This window comes from Aotus nancymaae, unplaced genomic scaffold (assembly GCF_030222135.1).
Source record: "Aotus nancymaae isolate 86718 unplaced genomic scaffold, 86718_ANA_hifiasm-v0.15.2.pri h1tg000022l_1, whole genome shotgun sequence".
NCBI lineage: Eukaryota > Metazoa > Chordata > Mammalia > Primates > Aotidae > Aotus > Aotus nancymaae.
Window position 1 is genome coordinate 45,212,897 of NW_026988435.1, and position 17,108 is coordinate 45,230,004.

A 17,108-nucleotide genomic window follows, 5' to 3' on the forward strand; every position below is an offset into this window, starting at 1 on the left:
AGGCAACCCAGAAGCTGGTTCTTTCACAACAGGCCTAGGCCCCCCACTCTCCAGCAGCTTCCAGGGGATGTTAAACATTCATTTACCCAGAAGATTCTAAAATTCCCCCTTGGCCTCTGGTAAGCAAGAAACCTCCATGCCTTTCAAGTTGTTGACTGTGGAAAGCATTTGTAGACCTTAAAAAATGTGGTTTTTAAGAGAGAAGAATAGGAAAATAAGTGGTGGGCCTTAAGAGACACTCATCCACTTGACAAGAGACGCTAACATCAGTACCAATAACCAGCCACTGTCAGTCGGCTCCCATAACCAGCCGTTATCAGTCTGATTACTGCTACTTCTTGTCTTCCTGGTTAGAGAAATATACAGACAGCTCAAGAAAATGGCAGACGATAACGATAGAAATAACTACTGGGGACACTTGGTGAATGCTTTGGAGTCGAAGGACCTGGTGTAGTTGGGGAGCCTGTGTGGGGGTTTGGGATTGACCTGGAAAGGTTGGGTTTGGATCGCAGGGGAAGAAAACCGGCTTTGCAGGTGGGGGAAATGCCCTGAGTACTACGTGCAGGGATGGGTGTCCCCATGAAGCCGCCACCTGATGGGCTGGAGGGCTGTTGGGGCAGATGTAGCGTGTAAGGCAGGCTGGTCCTTGAGGGCTTTTTCAGGCCACTGATTTTGGGGTCCTCCTGATGACTATGAGGGCCCTTGTTAGCCAGGAGCAAGTGGGAGCCCTGTCCCAGTCCCTCTCCCGGCTTCCCTGGTGGTCCGTCTCAAAGCCCCCACCCCGACTCTAGTGTGTGGTGGTGTCCAGGCCACTCAGGGCTTAGGGCTTCTGAGGAGGCAATGTCAGGGTCAGCTGATAGTTCAGTGTCATAGGTAACAGTTAACTAACTGCCGCTTACAGAGCCCCAGGGTATGACAAAGCGCCACATACATTAGCCCTGTGAGTGTCCCTGTGAGGAAACTGAGGCTCAGGGCTTCATTCCCCCTGGCAGGGCTGCTGCGCACTCAGGGGATTTCCCTGTGGACCGGCTGCCTCCAAGGCCCTGCTCTTCCTCTCTGTGCCTCAGGGTCTGTCTGGGTTTAATGACGTGAGTACAGCCCCATCTTCACACCCAGAGCCTCCTAAACGCACAGATTTCCCAACTTCGCAGCTGCGATGTGCCTGGGCGTGGATCGGCTTGAGGCTGAACCCCGTGGGGTTCGTTACCTTTTAAGATAGATCAGAATGTCACACCACCTCGAACCTAAACTTTATAGTGCCTTGTGAGGCGCCCAAGTGCTTGAGCTCATGATACAAATAGCGTCAACAAAAATACAAGTAGTAGTGATTCTGTTGACCCACGCAACACTTGAGTGATTATTTATAGCCCATATTTCCTAGAACATTGTAAGCAAAACAAAAGCAAAATGTATTTGCTTACTTGAAATCGAACCAGGGGCTGTGAATTAGAAAGTGATTCTCATTCTGTCATGTCATTTGTAGAATGACATGGCACAGCAGGTCAGATTTGAGCGAGTCTGGAATGTTTAGACTTACCTTTGATCACTGCGGATTAATTGTGTTTTTTTCTATGATGATGATGCTAAAACCAGGGCTGAGGGATAGTAGTGTTATAAGTGCAACCCTGTCCCTTCTGCCTGCTGCTCCAGCTGTGGCCCCGCCTCAGGACTCAAGGCAAGCGTCTGCCCGGACTGGTAGACAGGTGGGTCTCACCCTGCAACAGATCTTAGTGGTAGCTCTTTTCCCCTGGACTAGGCCAGGGCAGAAACCTGAAAGCAGAGGCTTCTCAGAGCAGCTTAAACTGCAGAGGTCTCTGGAGCCAGGGGGATGGCAGCACTGATTTGAATGTAAGTGTGCCCACCCTTCTCTGGACACACAGGACTTAAAAGGACAAAACTGGCCAGGCACAGTGGCTCACACCTATAATCCCAACACTTTGGGAGGCCAAGGTGGGTGGATCACTTGAGGTCAGGAGTTTGAGACCAACCTGGCCAACATAGTGAAACCTTGTCTCTACTAAAAATACAAAAAACTTTACCCGAGTGTGGTGGTTGGCACCTATAATCCCAGCTACTTGGGCAGCTGAGGCAGGAGAATCACTTGAACCCTGGAGGTGGAGGTTGCAGTGAGCCGAGAGCTGAGATCGCACCATTGCACTCCAGCCTGGGCAACAAGAGTGAAACTCCATCTCAAAAAAAATAAAATATAAAATAAAATAAAATAAAATAATCCTCAGTGACAGATAGAAAACAAAGTCTGAAAAGCTGGAAGTATGTACCATGGGTGGGAAACTTGTTATTTGGAAAGTTCCAATTCTCCCAGTGTTAATATTTAAATAAAATGTAACTCCAGCAAAAATTTAGCAGGTTTTTTTTAATTAAATAAATAATCTTATAGTTTGTATGAAAGAATATCCAGGAATTATCAAGAAATATGTAGAAAAGATAACATTTTGTGATATGAAAATCTGTAAAAGATTAACATTTTAATACCATAATCAAATCTTGATATTGTATGAGAACGGACATAAAGGTCAGTAGAATAGATTAGAAAATATGGAATATTTGACAGCTTATTTAAGAAATTTCAGAAATGGTGTTGGCACAACTGGTTATTCATCAGGAAGAAATAAATATTGAATCCCCATTTTATGAAAACAAATAGGCTGGACACCGTGGCTCATGCCTGTAATCCCAACACTTGGGAGGCCAAGGTGGATGGATCACCTGAGATCAGGAGTTCAAGACCAGCCTGGCCAATGTAGTGAAACGCCATCTCTACTAAAAATATAAAAGTTAGCTGGGCATGGTGGCGAGCGCCTGTAATCTCAGCTACTTGGGAGGCTGAGGCATGAGAATCACTTGAATCCGGGAGGCGGAGGTTGCAGTGAGTCAAGATTGCACCATTGACTCCAGCCTGAGCAACAAGAGAGAGACTCCCATCTCTAAAATAAAATAAAATAAAAGCAAATGGATTAAAGATATGAATGTAATAAACAAAAAGTAAAAATTCAGGAAGAAAATTAGGTTTTTCGTAGGAGTGAGTGTGAAGTTAGGCAACTCAAAGGAACAGTGGGCCAGGGGGCTGAGCAGGTGGTTCACAGGCACAGAATTCGGATTGCAAGAAATATGGGAATGGTGTTCAAATCTGCCAGTATTCCAAATGCAAATTAAGGCAACACTGCATTCGTTGGCTGGCACAGCATTGCCCAGAGCAGTAAGCCCTGTTCACTGGTCATGAGGCGAGAGGATTTTTCATGCGTCCTTGATGGGATGTCACATGTAAGCACCTTTTGGTGACACCCAGTGAAATAAAAACTACAGCCTCAGACATGCTTCTGGGAATTTAACCCTAAAAATAAAAGCACCTTACTTAGGAATATCCCATAAGCATCTTTACGGCAGCTTTGTTTGTAGTGACCAAAAAAAGGAAAAAGAGAAAAGCGATGCTGGGTATCAAGGGAACCTCATAAGTAGGTGAAAGCTTGAATAAATTATGACAAGTCCATACCTAAAGGAGTTTATTAGAGGCAAACCAGTTGACTCAGAAACATTTCCAGGATGTATTTTGAGTAAGAAGTTAACATGTACATAAGGATATATAGAATGATTCCATTTTTGAGAAGTAAACAATGACCAAAAAGCTCCTCCATCTATTTCTGTATCTTTCGTGAGTCGAGCGTTTGTGTGCCTGTGCCCAAGTGTGTCTAATGCATTTCACATGGCATCGGTGACTCATCGTGGGAGCCTGGCCTCGGGCAGGTGCTGTCGTCTGTCGGGGAGAGCCTGTCTGGTCGCTCCTACTTTTGGTACCGAAACTTTAATTGCTCTACCAGGACTTAGATAATGCTTTGGAGAATTCCTGTAGCCTAACGAAAGGAACGTGAAGGACTAGTTAGAATCAGCGCATCCACACAGCCTAATAATGAGCCACAGAAAGTTGACTAGATCATCAAATGCAGATGAGGTATACACACACAAACACACACACTCAACACAGAGACACAGATACGCACACAGACACACACACAGACAGATACACACACAGGCACACACATAGACACACACACAGAGAGACACAGATACACACACACAGACACACACAGACACAGATACACACACAGGCACACACTCACACATACAGACACACACAGGCACACAGACACACACAGGCACACACAGACACACACAAACACACAGAGACACAGATACATACACAGACACACACATAGACACACACACAGAGAGACACAGATACACACACAGACACAGATACACACACAGACACACACAGGCACACACATAGACACACACACAGAGAGACACAGATGCACACACACAGACACACACAGACACAGATACACACACAGACACACACAGGCACAGATACACACACAGACACAGATACACACACAGACACACACAGGCACACACTCACAGAGAGAGAGACACACACAGAGACACAGACACACAGACAGACACACACGCACAGACACAGATACACACACAGACACAGATACACAGGCACACACACACAGGCACACAGACACACAGGCACACACACACAGGCACACAGACACACACAGGCACACACACAGACACACACAAACACACAGAGACAGATACACACAGACACACACAGATACAGACACACAGGTGCACACTCACACAGACACACACACACTCACACAGACACACACACCGTGTTGGCTGAAGCTGGCCTAACCCCACTGTCCTCCAGGGGGATTCAGTGAGACCCAGATCCCCTGCTCTTGTCCTGTCCTCTCATTGTCGCCTCTCAGTGGCTCTGCACCCTCCAGACCACCTGATAATCTCCTGGTAGGTAGAGGTCCTGTACCTCCTGCAGAGAACGTGGCCCATGGCTGTAGTCTCAGGCAACGGTGTGGCTGAGAACCCAGGAGGGAAATGAGTGGTTTCTCTCTGCACAGTGGCTCAGGTTCAGCTTTGAAAGAATGGAGCCTTCGTGGAATGCAGGCTAATACAGCGAATGTTTGTGCCTAAATGACCACATGGGTCTGTGCAGATGTAGAATGAGGCACTGCAGTCTTTTCTAGTGCCATCTTCGAAAAGGAATTCCTGATGCAGCTGCCTGCTGCTCCCCGGACGGGATTTCCTCTTGCTGCCAGTGGGAGGGGTGGGGAGCGGTCTAGATGTGGCCAGGGAGTCTGTAGACAGAAGACACTGCCAGCTCCTGGCCCCGCCGCCTTCCCCGCACACCCCAAGCTGTGACTCCTGGCCATTTCCTTCGGTCCTCCAGAAGACTGGCCCTTTCTTCTCCCACCCCCACCCTCCACCTGCGATGGCGTCTGCTGTTTATTTTTGTTGCTGTTCTGCTGTGTGTTGCGTGGATGCTGTGGCAGCCGAGACACCCACGTGTTGACAGGCCCGCTCAGCCTCCCTGCCTCCCATATCATAAGTGTAGATTTCAGTTGCCAGGGAGCCTTCGGCCTGATCAGTTTTTTACCTGCCTGAGGTCACAGGTTGGTTGAGTTTGAATGTAACTTGTTGAAAGGCACTTGTGTGAAGAAAGCTGCTTTTAAGAAAGCAGACGTTTCCCAAAGGACTTGACCCCCTCCCCAAGTATTTGGGGATGGCATGGCTTTGCAGAAATGACAGTGCTTCCCTAAAGCACCTTGGTGAGGATCTGTTCACCTGGCGAGGGGTTTGCTTATCAGTTCATCTTAACCTAATGAAGTCTGCCTTGTCCCTCGAATGCCATGTTTGGCGGATAAAAGTTGTAGAAATATTCAACTATAGCCATGTTGCTGAAAGCCTGTGGTTATGTAAATATCCTCACAACCCTTTGTGCTGGAGTCACATGAAACCCCAATTGCTTTGGCGGCAGCCTTCCAAAAGGGCTGCAGGGTGCGAATGGAGATGACCTTTCAACATCAAAGAGAAGGGCTAGGGAAGTGCCCAGACTCACAGTGGCCATTTCCTGGGCTCCTCCCAGGGGTGGAAGGCCAGAGAGGGCACTCCATTTATGGTCCAGCTTTATAGCAACCCTAAGACACAGGCATTGTCATGCCAACTCCATAACTGATGGCCAGGGAGTGTAAGTGACATCACCAAGGTCAGAAGCCAGAGAGAGGCACCAAGATCTCAATGCAGGCCTGTTTGCAGCCAAAGCCTCTGTCCCTAACCAGGATGTGGGGCCCCCACTCATTACATAAGAAAACTAGAAAACCTTTTCTACTTATTTATGAACAAAAGGGAGCATTTCTACTCAGTTATGTTTTCCACGGGTGGTTCCTCCCCAGAAATATTAAATCACAAAGGATATAAAAATTCTGTTTTAAGCAGTGGCCTGCAGAATTTCTTTTTCCTTTCTTCTGTGCAAGGTTAAGGTTAGAAACTTCAGTTTATCCCTGCACACGATTCTCCCTCAGCAGAGGAGTGTTCTGTGTTCCTGTCCTGACTGTGGCTTTCTTCAGTGAGAGGTGAATTGAAGCAGTGACACTTAGGCCCTTTGGGTATGGCCAAATTGGTTCCATGAGAGGCAGCAGGGAAAGGCGAGCAGAAGCTCCTGATTTCTGAAGGCGCCAAGGAGGAGAAGTGTCCAATGAGGCAGCAGGTCAATGGAGAAAGGCCGAGGATGCCAGCTTGATACAGAGAGGAAGGGCTGCAGGCACCTGCCTTGGGTCTCAGCGCCACCCTCACAGCCCCTCATGTCCACCTTGAGTGGAGAATTTAAAACACCAGCAGGAGCCACCAGGGGCCCCTGAGCAGTCAGGGAGCAAATGAAAGCACTCGCTTCCCGAGATGCCAGGAGGCCAGCGTGGCACCTCCAGGGAGGCCCAACCCTGCCGAGGGAGCTGCCAGGCAGATGATGACTACATTGTAAAGTAGAGCCCTTGGCTAGTTTTTTGGGCCAGTGTTTAAATACAGCAGAATAGCCCAGCGATGATGACAGAGCCACATGACCATGGGGCAGCTGCATCCCATGTGCCATGCCAGGACTCAGTGACGTGGCCCACATGCTGCCAGCTATAAATCAGGGTGTCCAGCCCCGAGTCAAAAGCCCTGGCCTTTTGAAGGTGGCCAGCCTTGTTGGCCACTCCCTCCTGCAGAGGGGAACAGGACTTCTGGCTGCTGCCTGCCTGGTGACTGGGGTGGCAACCTGCCCAGTGTTCTGTGCCCTGAGCTGCAGCCAGCTTTGTGCACTGCCCTCCAGACCCCTGGCCTCTCTCAGATTCCAGCTCACAAGGATGTTCCTCTGTTCTCATGGGCACTGAATGGGCACTCGATCCCCCTAAGGGATACCCCTCTGACCACAAGAACCCCACTTTCCGCGTCACTCACACTTGATGGGGCAGCTCCTCTGAGCCTTGAGTAGTGCAGAATGATGACTACAGAGACCCCCGAGAAGAGAGACATGGGAATGACGGAGGCCACCGGGGACGGGACGCACAGTCACAGAGCACATTCTCTCTTCCTCAGTTTCCCCCACAACAAGACGGGCCCCCGCACCATGTGGGTTGTCCTGGAAGTGCTGTTCCTCTTCCCAAGGAGTGCACTGGGGAAGAGCCCGCTCAGGCCCCTCTGCCTCCCTCCTCTCTGCCCATGGTTTGTTTCAGAAGGGCCGTCCCATCCCAAGCTCTGTGCGAAAAGCCTGGTGTTCAGCACCACAGGTCCCAGTGACTTCTGTAACTGGGCAGCAGCCCTGTCTGCAGAGGGGGAAGACTGAGGCAGGGCAGCAAGTAACATGTTCACACAGCCGGTCAGCAAGCTCCAGGGCTTCCCCTTCCCCTGCCTCCCAGACAGGCCTCCAACCCTGGCCCTGCTTGCTGGTTCTGGGGACAGTGGTGGGCTGGTGGTCCCCTGCCCCAGGGGTAGTTTTAAACTGAGGTATGATTTACAGTTAGTAAAGCATACAAATCTTCACTGCCCAGCTTGGCAGATCCGTACATGCACATGGGGCAGCCATCCCCTAGGCTAAGGGGTGGACCCTTTCTAGCTCCCAGAAGGCCCCCCGTGCCCTGTCCCCCATTGTCCTGCTTTAGGTAACCATGACTGTCCCCTCTAACAGCATGGATTCGTTTGCCTTCCTTGAGCTCCTGTAAGTGGAATGCTGCGGTCTGCACTCCTTTGCATCTGGCTGCTTTTCTTCATGTTACGTGTGTGAGATTCATCCTCACTGTTGCCTGGACCTGTGACTAGTTCTTTTTCATTGTCTGTAGCACTCAGTTGTGTGAATCTAGGGAAATGTACCCCTTCTTCCTTGTGGACAGTTGGGCGAGGAGGACAGGCGGTCGGCTTTCAGCTTGGAACCGCTCCCGAGACTGGTCTCCCGGTGGCATATGAAGATGGCTTATGTCCGTTGTGTGCTCAGGAGTGGGGTTGCTGGATAGTCCTGCTGAAACGTCACCAGCAGGCGTCCTTGTGGGTCCTGCTAACACACCGCCAGCGGCGCCTCGTATCTCTCTTAGCACGCAGGGTGCAGGTGCCCCAGGCAAGCTGCCGGGAGAGGAGAGGTGGCGGTTCCTCTCTGTGTCCCATGCTGAGCTTCACTGAGGCCACTGCCTCTCCTTGCATCTGTCCTCCCATCTCGTCCTAGGGTGAGCTCCACAAGTATTGCACTGCTTGGGATGAAGCCGATGTCAGATTCAGCAGCCAGAGCAGCAAAGCTGGGTCCGTTGCCCCCCACCAGCTCCCTGACAATGAGACCGACTGTGGCTGGGCACCATTTGGTAAGTTCATTGTCAGTCCGTCCAGAAGCTGAAGCGGCCGTCCTTCCAAGGTGCTTCCAGCCTTGCTGTTAATAATTTTAGTGGCAGTAATGCTGTTCCCAGATGTAACTGCATTTCCGTGACAGCCCTCTCCTACCTAAGAGCAGTCATCTTCACGAAAGAAGATTCTCTTAACAGGGATCTTGAAGATCATTTGCGTTTTGTATTTGTCAGACTTGGAAGGTTAGACTTGCAGGGCATAGATCTGTGGGTGGGAAGAAGAGAGAGACACCAGGGCCTGGTGTGGGTGCTGGCCTGGGCAGGCCTGCTGCAGAAAAGCATCAATCAGATGTCCAGCCACCATGCACAGTGGGTTTATCTCATCTGAACGATGTCTGTATTATATTTAGTGATTATTTGAAACTGCGGTGACTTCATTTTCCTTCGAGAGAAACTGAATGGAAAATGCACCGCCTTGTTTTCTACGTGGAAAACCACGCTTTTCACTTTCTAAGCACACCCAGATTTAGAGAACAGATGCTTTGTGTTTTATAGCCATGCTCTAGAACTTAAACTAAACAATCCTGAGCTTTTCCTGTTGATTTGTAAATTCATGTAGATAAGAACAACTATCAGCAGCTGCTTGGGGCCCTGGACTACTCCTTCCTGTGCGCCTATGCCGTGGGGATGTACCTCAGGTGGGTCTGCTTCAGTTCTCCAGACGCTTGCTGGTTATCTGGTCCCCTCCGTGCAGAGAAGACGTCAGTTACCCCAGGAGTGCGGGAGTGGGGCCCCGCCTTGCCAGTGCCTTCCCTGCTGTTCTCGTCCCAAAGACGAGGCCAAGCTTAGGAGGAGGCAGGTGCATGTGCTGTGCCCACAACACAGGACCTCGAAGTGGAGGCTCTCCATGTCCCGGGCATCCCAGATTGGACACAGGCTGCCCTCAGCTTTCCTGGCCCTGGGGTTTAGGACCCACCGTGAATCCTGCCCATCCTGAGACATGGTCATTAAGGAACAGGGGACTAGTTTCCCGTTCAGCAGAGCCCAACCTCTCCTGTGGTTCAGGACCTGCCATCTGTTTACATGCCCCTGATAACTAATTGCGCCTGCTGATCGGAACAGTGGACACACTGTGTGCAGAACAGCTCCACCTGGATGCCCAGCTTGGCCCCAGAACTCTGAGCGCAGCAGAAGCAGCCCTGCGTGGCGGGCGGGGAACTCCAGAGAGAGACAGCTCGGATTCGAATCCCAGCTCTACCACTTGCTAGGATGTGGCCTTGGGCAAGCTGCTATACCTCTTTGTGCCTCAGTTTCCCCTTTGCAACATGGGGGAAATAATAGTTCTTACATCACAGGATTGGGGCAAAGATTGAGTTAATGTGTGTAGAAGCTCAGAACGGTGCCTGACCTCTGCTGCCAACCCAGCCCATTCTTATCCCACTCGAACTGACCAAGGCAGGTGGTGAATGTTACACAGGTGGTAGGATCTGTGATTGGCTGATCTCAAACTGCTATTGTGTCAGTCCAGCTAGGTTTTTTTTAAAGGCATTATAGGGATGTTCTAGCCCATTTTCTGTTGCTACTAACACAATATCTGAGATGGAGTAATTTACAATGAAAAGAGATGTATTTAGCTCTTATCTAACTGGGAAGTTCAAGATTGGGCAGCTGCAGCTGGCAGGAGCCTTGTGGCGCATTGTCCTGTGGTGGAGAGCATCACCTGGCAGAGGCACCTGTGAGATGGGTGAGCGGTGAGCAGGTGCACACGGAGCACACAGTGCAGGGTGACCTTGCTTTATAGCAGCCCACTCTCACCTCTCCTGACAGCTCGTCAGTCCTGAGAGCGCAGCTGCTCACTCCTGCACACACGATCCTGCATCAAGGCGCGTCCCTCACGACCCAAATGTCCTTCAAAGCTCCCTGCACCTCTCAACACAGTTATGTTGGGGACCAGGACTCCACACAAGTTTTGATGGAGACTGACCATAGTCAAGCCACAGCCAGGGACTGGGGCATGCAGTCCCAGGAGGCTTTTGTTCAGAGACAGAGATCTTTAAGCCTGGAGAACCCCAGGGATGCCCATAAAAGTTTAGCTGCTGCCCTGAGAGCTGCCCAGAGTGTGAGATCATCAAGACCTGGGCCCTCTGCCCCGCTTGGCACCCAGACAGGCAGTGTCTGCTGTTGGAGGGGAGTGCATAGCCCTCCCTTTATTGAACGTGTGGATTTGCCTCCTCCTGCAGAACTTGTCTGAGTGAACAAATGAATAAAGCCCAGCGTGTGTGGTGCGCAGCAGAACACGAGCCTAGCTGGAAGGAGTGTGGTGTGTACCTTGGGCTTCCTTAGGGCCTGGGTCTCAGCCAGGCTGCCAGACCTTCTCCATTTTGAGGTCAAATGTTTACAGTCCCCAGACTGCAGGCTTACTGAACGCAAATAATCTGTGGTATAAAAAGACCCAAAGTGGGAGTGCGTTTTTCTCAGTTACTAGAAAACTATTTAAATCTGGTTCTCAGCTGGGGGCAGTTTTGTCTCCTAGGGGACATTTAGCAATGTCTAGAGACATTTGTGGCTGTCACAACCAGGAAAGGGATGTTGCTGGCAGCTAGTGGGTAGAAACCAGGGTGTTGCTAAACATCCTACAACACACAGACGGCCCCCAACTCCACAGAATCATCGGACCCAAAATATCCAGTGCTGAGGTTCAGAAAGCCTGCTTTAAGTAAATAAAGTGGCTCATTGTTGCTTATTTATCAGTGAAGATAATGCTTATGCAACTTGTCAGTAAGGTTATTAAAACAAAATTTGGTCTAATGCGACATCTACACAGTAAGCTCATGGGCAAGGGCACACGCTGCTTCGTTGAAGGGGCCTTTTTGTATGACAGTCCCTACCTGAGGTCTCGGCGATGGGTGGTGCTTTGCTCACTCTGTCAGATGAAATACAGGAGAGGGTACGGTCATTCAGCCCAGGTACTGCCTGGCGGGTTCAGGCAGGTGCAGCGTGGACTTGAATCCCTGTATGAGTCCCATATCATGTGAAATGGTGTTTGTTCAATTAGAACTTTTCTTTAAAACTTTTCAGTAGAGATCAAAGTGGGCCCAAATCATATAGCAAGATTACAGAATACTTCTAAGCCTAGCCAACAGCACCAGCTCTCAGGAGCCCGCCTGGTTCTGCCAGCTGTGCTGTGACCTGGGCAGGTCAGCCGGCTTCTCAGGGACATATCTCCTGGTCTCAGCTGGCCTCTCAGGGACATATCTCCTGGTCTCAGCCGGCCTCTCAGGGACATATCTCCTGGTCTTAGCCGGCCTCTCAGGGACATATCTCCTCGTCTCTGAAGTGGGCAGGTTGAAGTCAGTAACTCCTTAGCTCCAGAATGCCCTTGAGTCTGTGTGTGGTGAGGTGTTAGCTGAAATTTTCACCTGGATGTTGTCTGTAATTTTAAATTACTTTCTTCTGCTTTAGTGTTTAAAAGGTCATTTGCATGATCCTAGATAGATCTCTTTCACTTGATGAATTCAGAGGAAAAGCTCTCTGGTGTAGGTTCTTGAAATGAAAGATGAGGATGTTGGCGCTGACTCCCAGAGTGGTGTTCACGGCAGGCAGGTGTCATTGTGTGTTAGGTTTCCTGTTTATCTGACTCCTAGAATGACCCTACGGAAGAAAGTGAGACCCACAGAGTCTCTAACGCTTGTGAAGGGCTCACGTTCATCCATGACACTCTACGGCCTCTCTATTTATGTAATAGGTCACCATGTTAAGTTGGTCCATAGTAACATTTCCCATAAAACAGTAAGGGATGTCTTGGATGGCACTGGGGCATGTGCTATGATGGTGGGTAAAGACTGTTAAGTCTGTTTCCTACTGTGAAGCTGGAGATGTGCTCACCACCCCCTCAAGGCTGTTTCAGTGAGGCAAAGCATCATTTATCCCACCGGGTCCCCAGACAGCTCTAAATGGTAAGACACCAAAGAGGGTACCCGCTTGGCGAATTGTATTGCTGTTCAGAGGATCAGAGAGAAGCCACCCCAGCATTTCAGACCTTACCACAGAACCAGTCTTCTGCCTTTAAATCAGGTCAGAGTGGTGTGGCGGGAGGCGGCAGTGGCAAGCAGCTGAAAGCCACTTCCCCGCCGAGCCCAGCCAGCCAGGTGTGTTAACACAGGTGACTTAATTACAGCTTGTGGGGCCGAGGGACTTGCCCGGGGTCATCCGTGATCTCGTTCCATGACATATGGTGTAGTTTGACGGTTGGAATTTTAAGGCACTATATACATTTACTGGATATGGTTTATGTGAAGGCAGGATTAACTGGCACGACAAGTTCCTGGTTCCCTTCACTGGCAACTGTCATAGATAAGTCACAGTGTTTGAATTTTATTATTTGACAGATAGGGACTTTTACTAGAAATAAACTCTTCTAAGATGTCGCCAGTCTCTGGTTTCTGGTGAGTAAACACTCCATAGGGAAATAGTTGTATGAAACCTTCCTGGAAATTGTAAGGCTTGAGAGTTCTCCAAGCTCAGAGAACAGCATGAAAACACCCGGCAAGAAAGAGCCAGCAGGTGGTTGACGTTCGGGGTGTGTTCGTGTTTCCTTCTCTCCACCTCAGTGGCATCATTGGGGAACGCCTGCCGATCAGGTATTACCTGACATTTGGGATGCTCGCCAGTGGAGCCTTCACCGCCCTGTTCGGCTTAGGGTATTTCTACAACGTCCACAGTTTCGGATTCTACGTGGTAACTCAGGTAAAGTTTGGGTCCGTGGTTCACCGTGTATGGGGGTTCCTTTGTGAATAGCGTGGGGTGTTTATGTCACATCACCGCTGTCAAGCTGTTGGGAGGAGCCAGAAGTGCATCCTGTCTGAAGTCAGGGTCAGCTGACATACGAAGTCCTTCCTTTCTCTTCTGCTTGGAAATTCCAGCAGCCAGGAGGATTTTCTTAATTTCAGGAGTTGCCTCGTAAAGAATGCTGTCTGTCAGTGCCCCAGCAGGGAGGCTGACATGCAGAGCCCTTAGGAGTCCTCCCGTCTTCATGTGGATAAGTTTGAGATGCTTTATCTTGAGAAAGATTTGACCACTTAGGGGTTGGAGGGTGTGTCCTCCAGCCGAAGCCCCAGCTGGAGTCACCCTAAAAGCAGTGTCAGGGGAGCTCCCACCAGGGAGTGCCCCAAACCATCCCAAGATAGGGCCGGTTGGGATTCCCGAGGACAAAGCACTAAATGCTGGGTGATCAGGGTAAAGCGTTTGTTAGGGGAACCGACGTACTGGGGGCTGTGTCGTCTGGACACACAGCGGGGCAGGGCGTTCCACCTAGGTCTCTCCGCAGTGAGGGATTGGCATATGGAGTTGATAAGAGGGTTTAAGGAATTCGGCTCAGGGCCAGGGCTAGTTTCTTTCCATGTTTTGCGTCAACAACTGAAACATCTTTATCAGTACCTGGAATGTTCAGGGATCAACTTGCGTTCAAGTCCGCAGAGGAAACCCTGCAGGTGGCTGGGTCACAGTGAGGAAATGGGGAGGCCCTCCAGAGGGAGGCAAAGGTGGAAAGAAGGGCCGACTTGGGAGTCAGGCAGCAGGAGGCAGTCAGTGGAGAGGACAGGAGAGATCACGAAGGTGCTAGAAGGGGAGAAGGCCAGAGGACAGCCCGCGCTGGCTTTGCCCTTGGCGCTGGGCCCAGCCCTTCTGGAATCTCCTGGCTTCTGCCCTTCCCAGGAGTCCTGTGGATCAGCTGTGGAAAGTGATGGAAAATAATGATGCTCATCTCGAGCTTTGTGATGCTTCTGAGGCTCCCCGATAGCTCAGGGGAGTGTTAGAAAACCCTCAGGCAAATGGTATTTAATTTTGCTTCTCAAGATTTTGCAATAACATTTGAAAAGGTTTGACTGTTTTAATTACAAAAGCAATTCACACTTGTGTAGCAACACAGAAAACAAGAAGGGAGGAGAAAACCATTTTCCAGAGTCCCAGCACGTTTCTGGAGTGAAGGCCCAGCCTGGCTGGTCCAGAGGCAGCAGCAGGTAGAGGAAGGCTCCCAGGTGCCCTCAAGAGCAGCGGTTCCCAGCCTTTGTGGCCCCAGGGACCAGTTTTGTGGAAGATAATTTTCCACCGGGGACAAGGGAGAGAGGAGGATGGTTTGGGGATGAAACTGTTCCTCCTCAGGTCATCAGGCATTAGATTCTCATAAGGAGCACACAATCAAGATTCCTCGCACTCGCAGTTCTCAATAGGGTTCGCGTTCCTATGAGAATCTAATGCCACCGCTGATCTGAAGGGAGCCAGAGCTCAGGCGGTAAGACTCACTCGCCCACCACTCACCTCCTGCTGTGCGGCCTGGTTCCTAACGGGCTACGGATCAGGACTAGTCTGTGCTTGGGGTTGGAGACCCTGCTCTGGGGAGCTGGCTTAGTGCAGTGAGGTGGTCAGAGGCTCCAGGCTGGCCCTGGTTTCCTGCAGTCTCGTAGAGCCGCCCCCGAGTCTCAGGGCGCTCAAGCATCCTCAGCAATACATTCCCAAGTTTCTTCATGAAACTCAGGTCAGGGTATTCTTCAAAGGTGCAGAGATGCTTTGTCCAGGCGCTAAGTCAAGGTTGTATTCATTTCAGAGAATGATTAACAACAGTGCCTTCTCCACGGGGTTGTAAGGGCAAACATGCAATTTACAAGCCATATTTATCGTACAATTCTATAAAGGGAAGAAAGCTTTTCTCTCTTTATAAAGTTTTTATTTATTTATTTTTTGAGATAAAAATACTTATTGTGTTGCTCAGTTGGATTACAGTGGCGCAGTCACAGCTCACTACAGCCTTGACCCCTGGGCTCAAGCAGTCCTCCCACCTCAGCTTCTTGAGTGGCTTGGACCATGGGTGTGCACCACCACACCTGGCTAATTTTTAATTTTTTGGTAGACAAGTGGGTCTTGCTATATTGTCCAGGCTGGTCTCAAATTCCTGCACTCAAGAGACCCTCCCACCCTGGCCTCCCAAAGTGCTAGCGTTGCAGGCGTGAGCCACTGTGCCTAGCCTCTTTCTATCACGTTTTCAGATTAGTGCCAGCGTTGCAGGCGTGAGCCACTGTGCCTAGCCTCTTTCTATCACGTTTTCAGATTCGAAAGAGACCGGAAAGCTTGGCCCCACACTGTTACGAGCTGTTATCTCCTGGTGGTGGGGTTCTGGCTGGATTTTCTTTTCTTGCTTTTCTCTACTTATTCTAAAATTTGCACAATAGGCATGTATTACTTTTATTTTGAAAAATATGTAGATGCCTGTGTATACGGTTTAAAAATACATATGTCGTTTAAACTATATATAAATATGCAGTTGACAGTCCATCTCTGACAGTCCTTCTTTGTGTGAGTGGAGAAGCTCTGTGTGCCTCCCCGAGGCGCCCCCCCAACCCCACTGTGGCACCCTCCCCAGCCCGCTTCCTGCGGTTCAGTCTCTCCTTTGCCTCTCCCACAGGTCATCAATGGGCTGGTGCAGACCACCGGCTGGCCCAGTGTCGTCACCTGCCTTGGCAACTGGTTTGGAAAAGGAAGGTGAGAAAAAGCAGCCCTGTTTCCAACAGCATTTATTTTTAAAAAGATTCTGATGAAAACTAGACCATTTTACTTTTAGTTTTTCTGTAGACTGATTACAGCAAAAACACTTTAGTATCCTCTTTAAAATCAGATGGCTGAAACCTCTGGGGCTTGAATTTCTGAAATTCAGATGGCCCGTGTCCCTCGAGATGGGGAGCTCCACCCTCCCATTGTGGGCCAGGTGGAATCTGTGTCACTCGGCTCCTCTGCATCTGTCTTGCCTGGCCTCCCGGGTGTTGTGGGAGAGGCAGAGTCCAGAACCCTGCCCCAGGCCTTTTGAAGCCGGAGCTACGTGGTAACATGGGAGTTTGAGAAGTCCTGACCTGGGTTACCCAGTGCACAGCACCGAAGTAGCAGAGCTGGGACCCAGGCTCTTGTGAGTCCAGATTTATTTGCAAATGGCTGTGTAAAATTCAGCACAGCTAGGCCAAAGCTTTAGTTATGGTGGAAAACAGCAAACAAGATGCAGAAGCTAAAACGGGAACGCCGCATCATCAGGTCCTAGGTCTTAGATACTGTGCCTCATTCACCGGGTGGGTGCCTCTGTGAGTTTTGTGCAAATGACAGTTTATCAAGTGACTGTATGTATTAATAGATGGTAGAGTCACAAATAGTAATTTTAGGCCTTCCAAGAATTTCAGGGAAAGGACTCTTTCTTCTTGAGTACAACAAAAGTCAGCTCTTAGAGAGAAGTGGCGTGTGTGATGGCACAGCCTGGGAGCGCGTACATCCATCCAGCTCTCTTGGGGTCATCTCGAGTCCCGCGTCCCACAAAGGCGGCGTCTCTGTGTTGAGACGTGGTCCTTGTGAATCTACGCTGACTCCCTCCTTGGCAGACACTAC

The 17,108-nt window shown here is 50.0% G+C and overlaps 1 protein-coding gene across 8 annotated transcripts in view; it reads left to right on the plus strand.

Annotated features, from left to right (window-relative positions):
• SLC37A1 (solute carrier family 37 member 1) overlaps positions 1–17,108 on the plus strand; it is a 65,103-nt gene that overhangs the window by 12,418 nt on the left and 35,577 nt on the right. For 7 of the 8 annotated variants that reach the window (XR_010343946.1, XM_064380190.1, XM_064380185.1 and 4 more), the window contains 4 exons: positions 8,579–8,711; positions 9,310–9,383; positions 13,296–13,436; positions 16,147–16,223. Coding sequence is in view for 7 of the 8 variants with exons in the window: in XM_064380190.1 (XP_064236260.1) it covers positions 8,579–8,711; positions 9,310–9,383; positions 13,296–13,436; positions 16,147–16,223 (425 nt within the window). In the remaining variant the exon portion in view is untranslated. Of the gene's footprint in view, positions 1–354; positions 422–8,578; positions 8,712–9,309; positions 9,384–13,295; positions 13,437–16,146; positions 16,224–17,108 lie in introns of all 8 variants that reach the window. The other variant, XM_064380191.1, reaches the window with a different exon arrangement.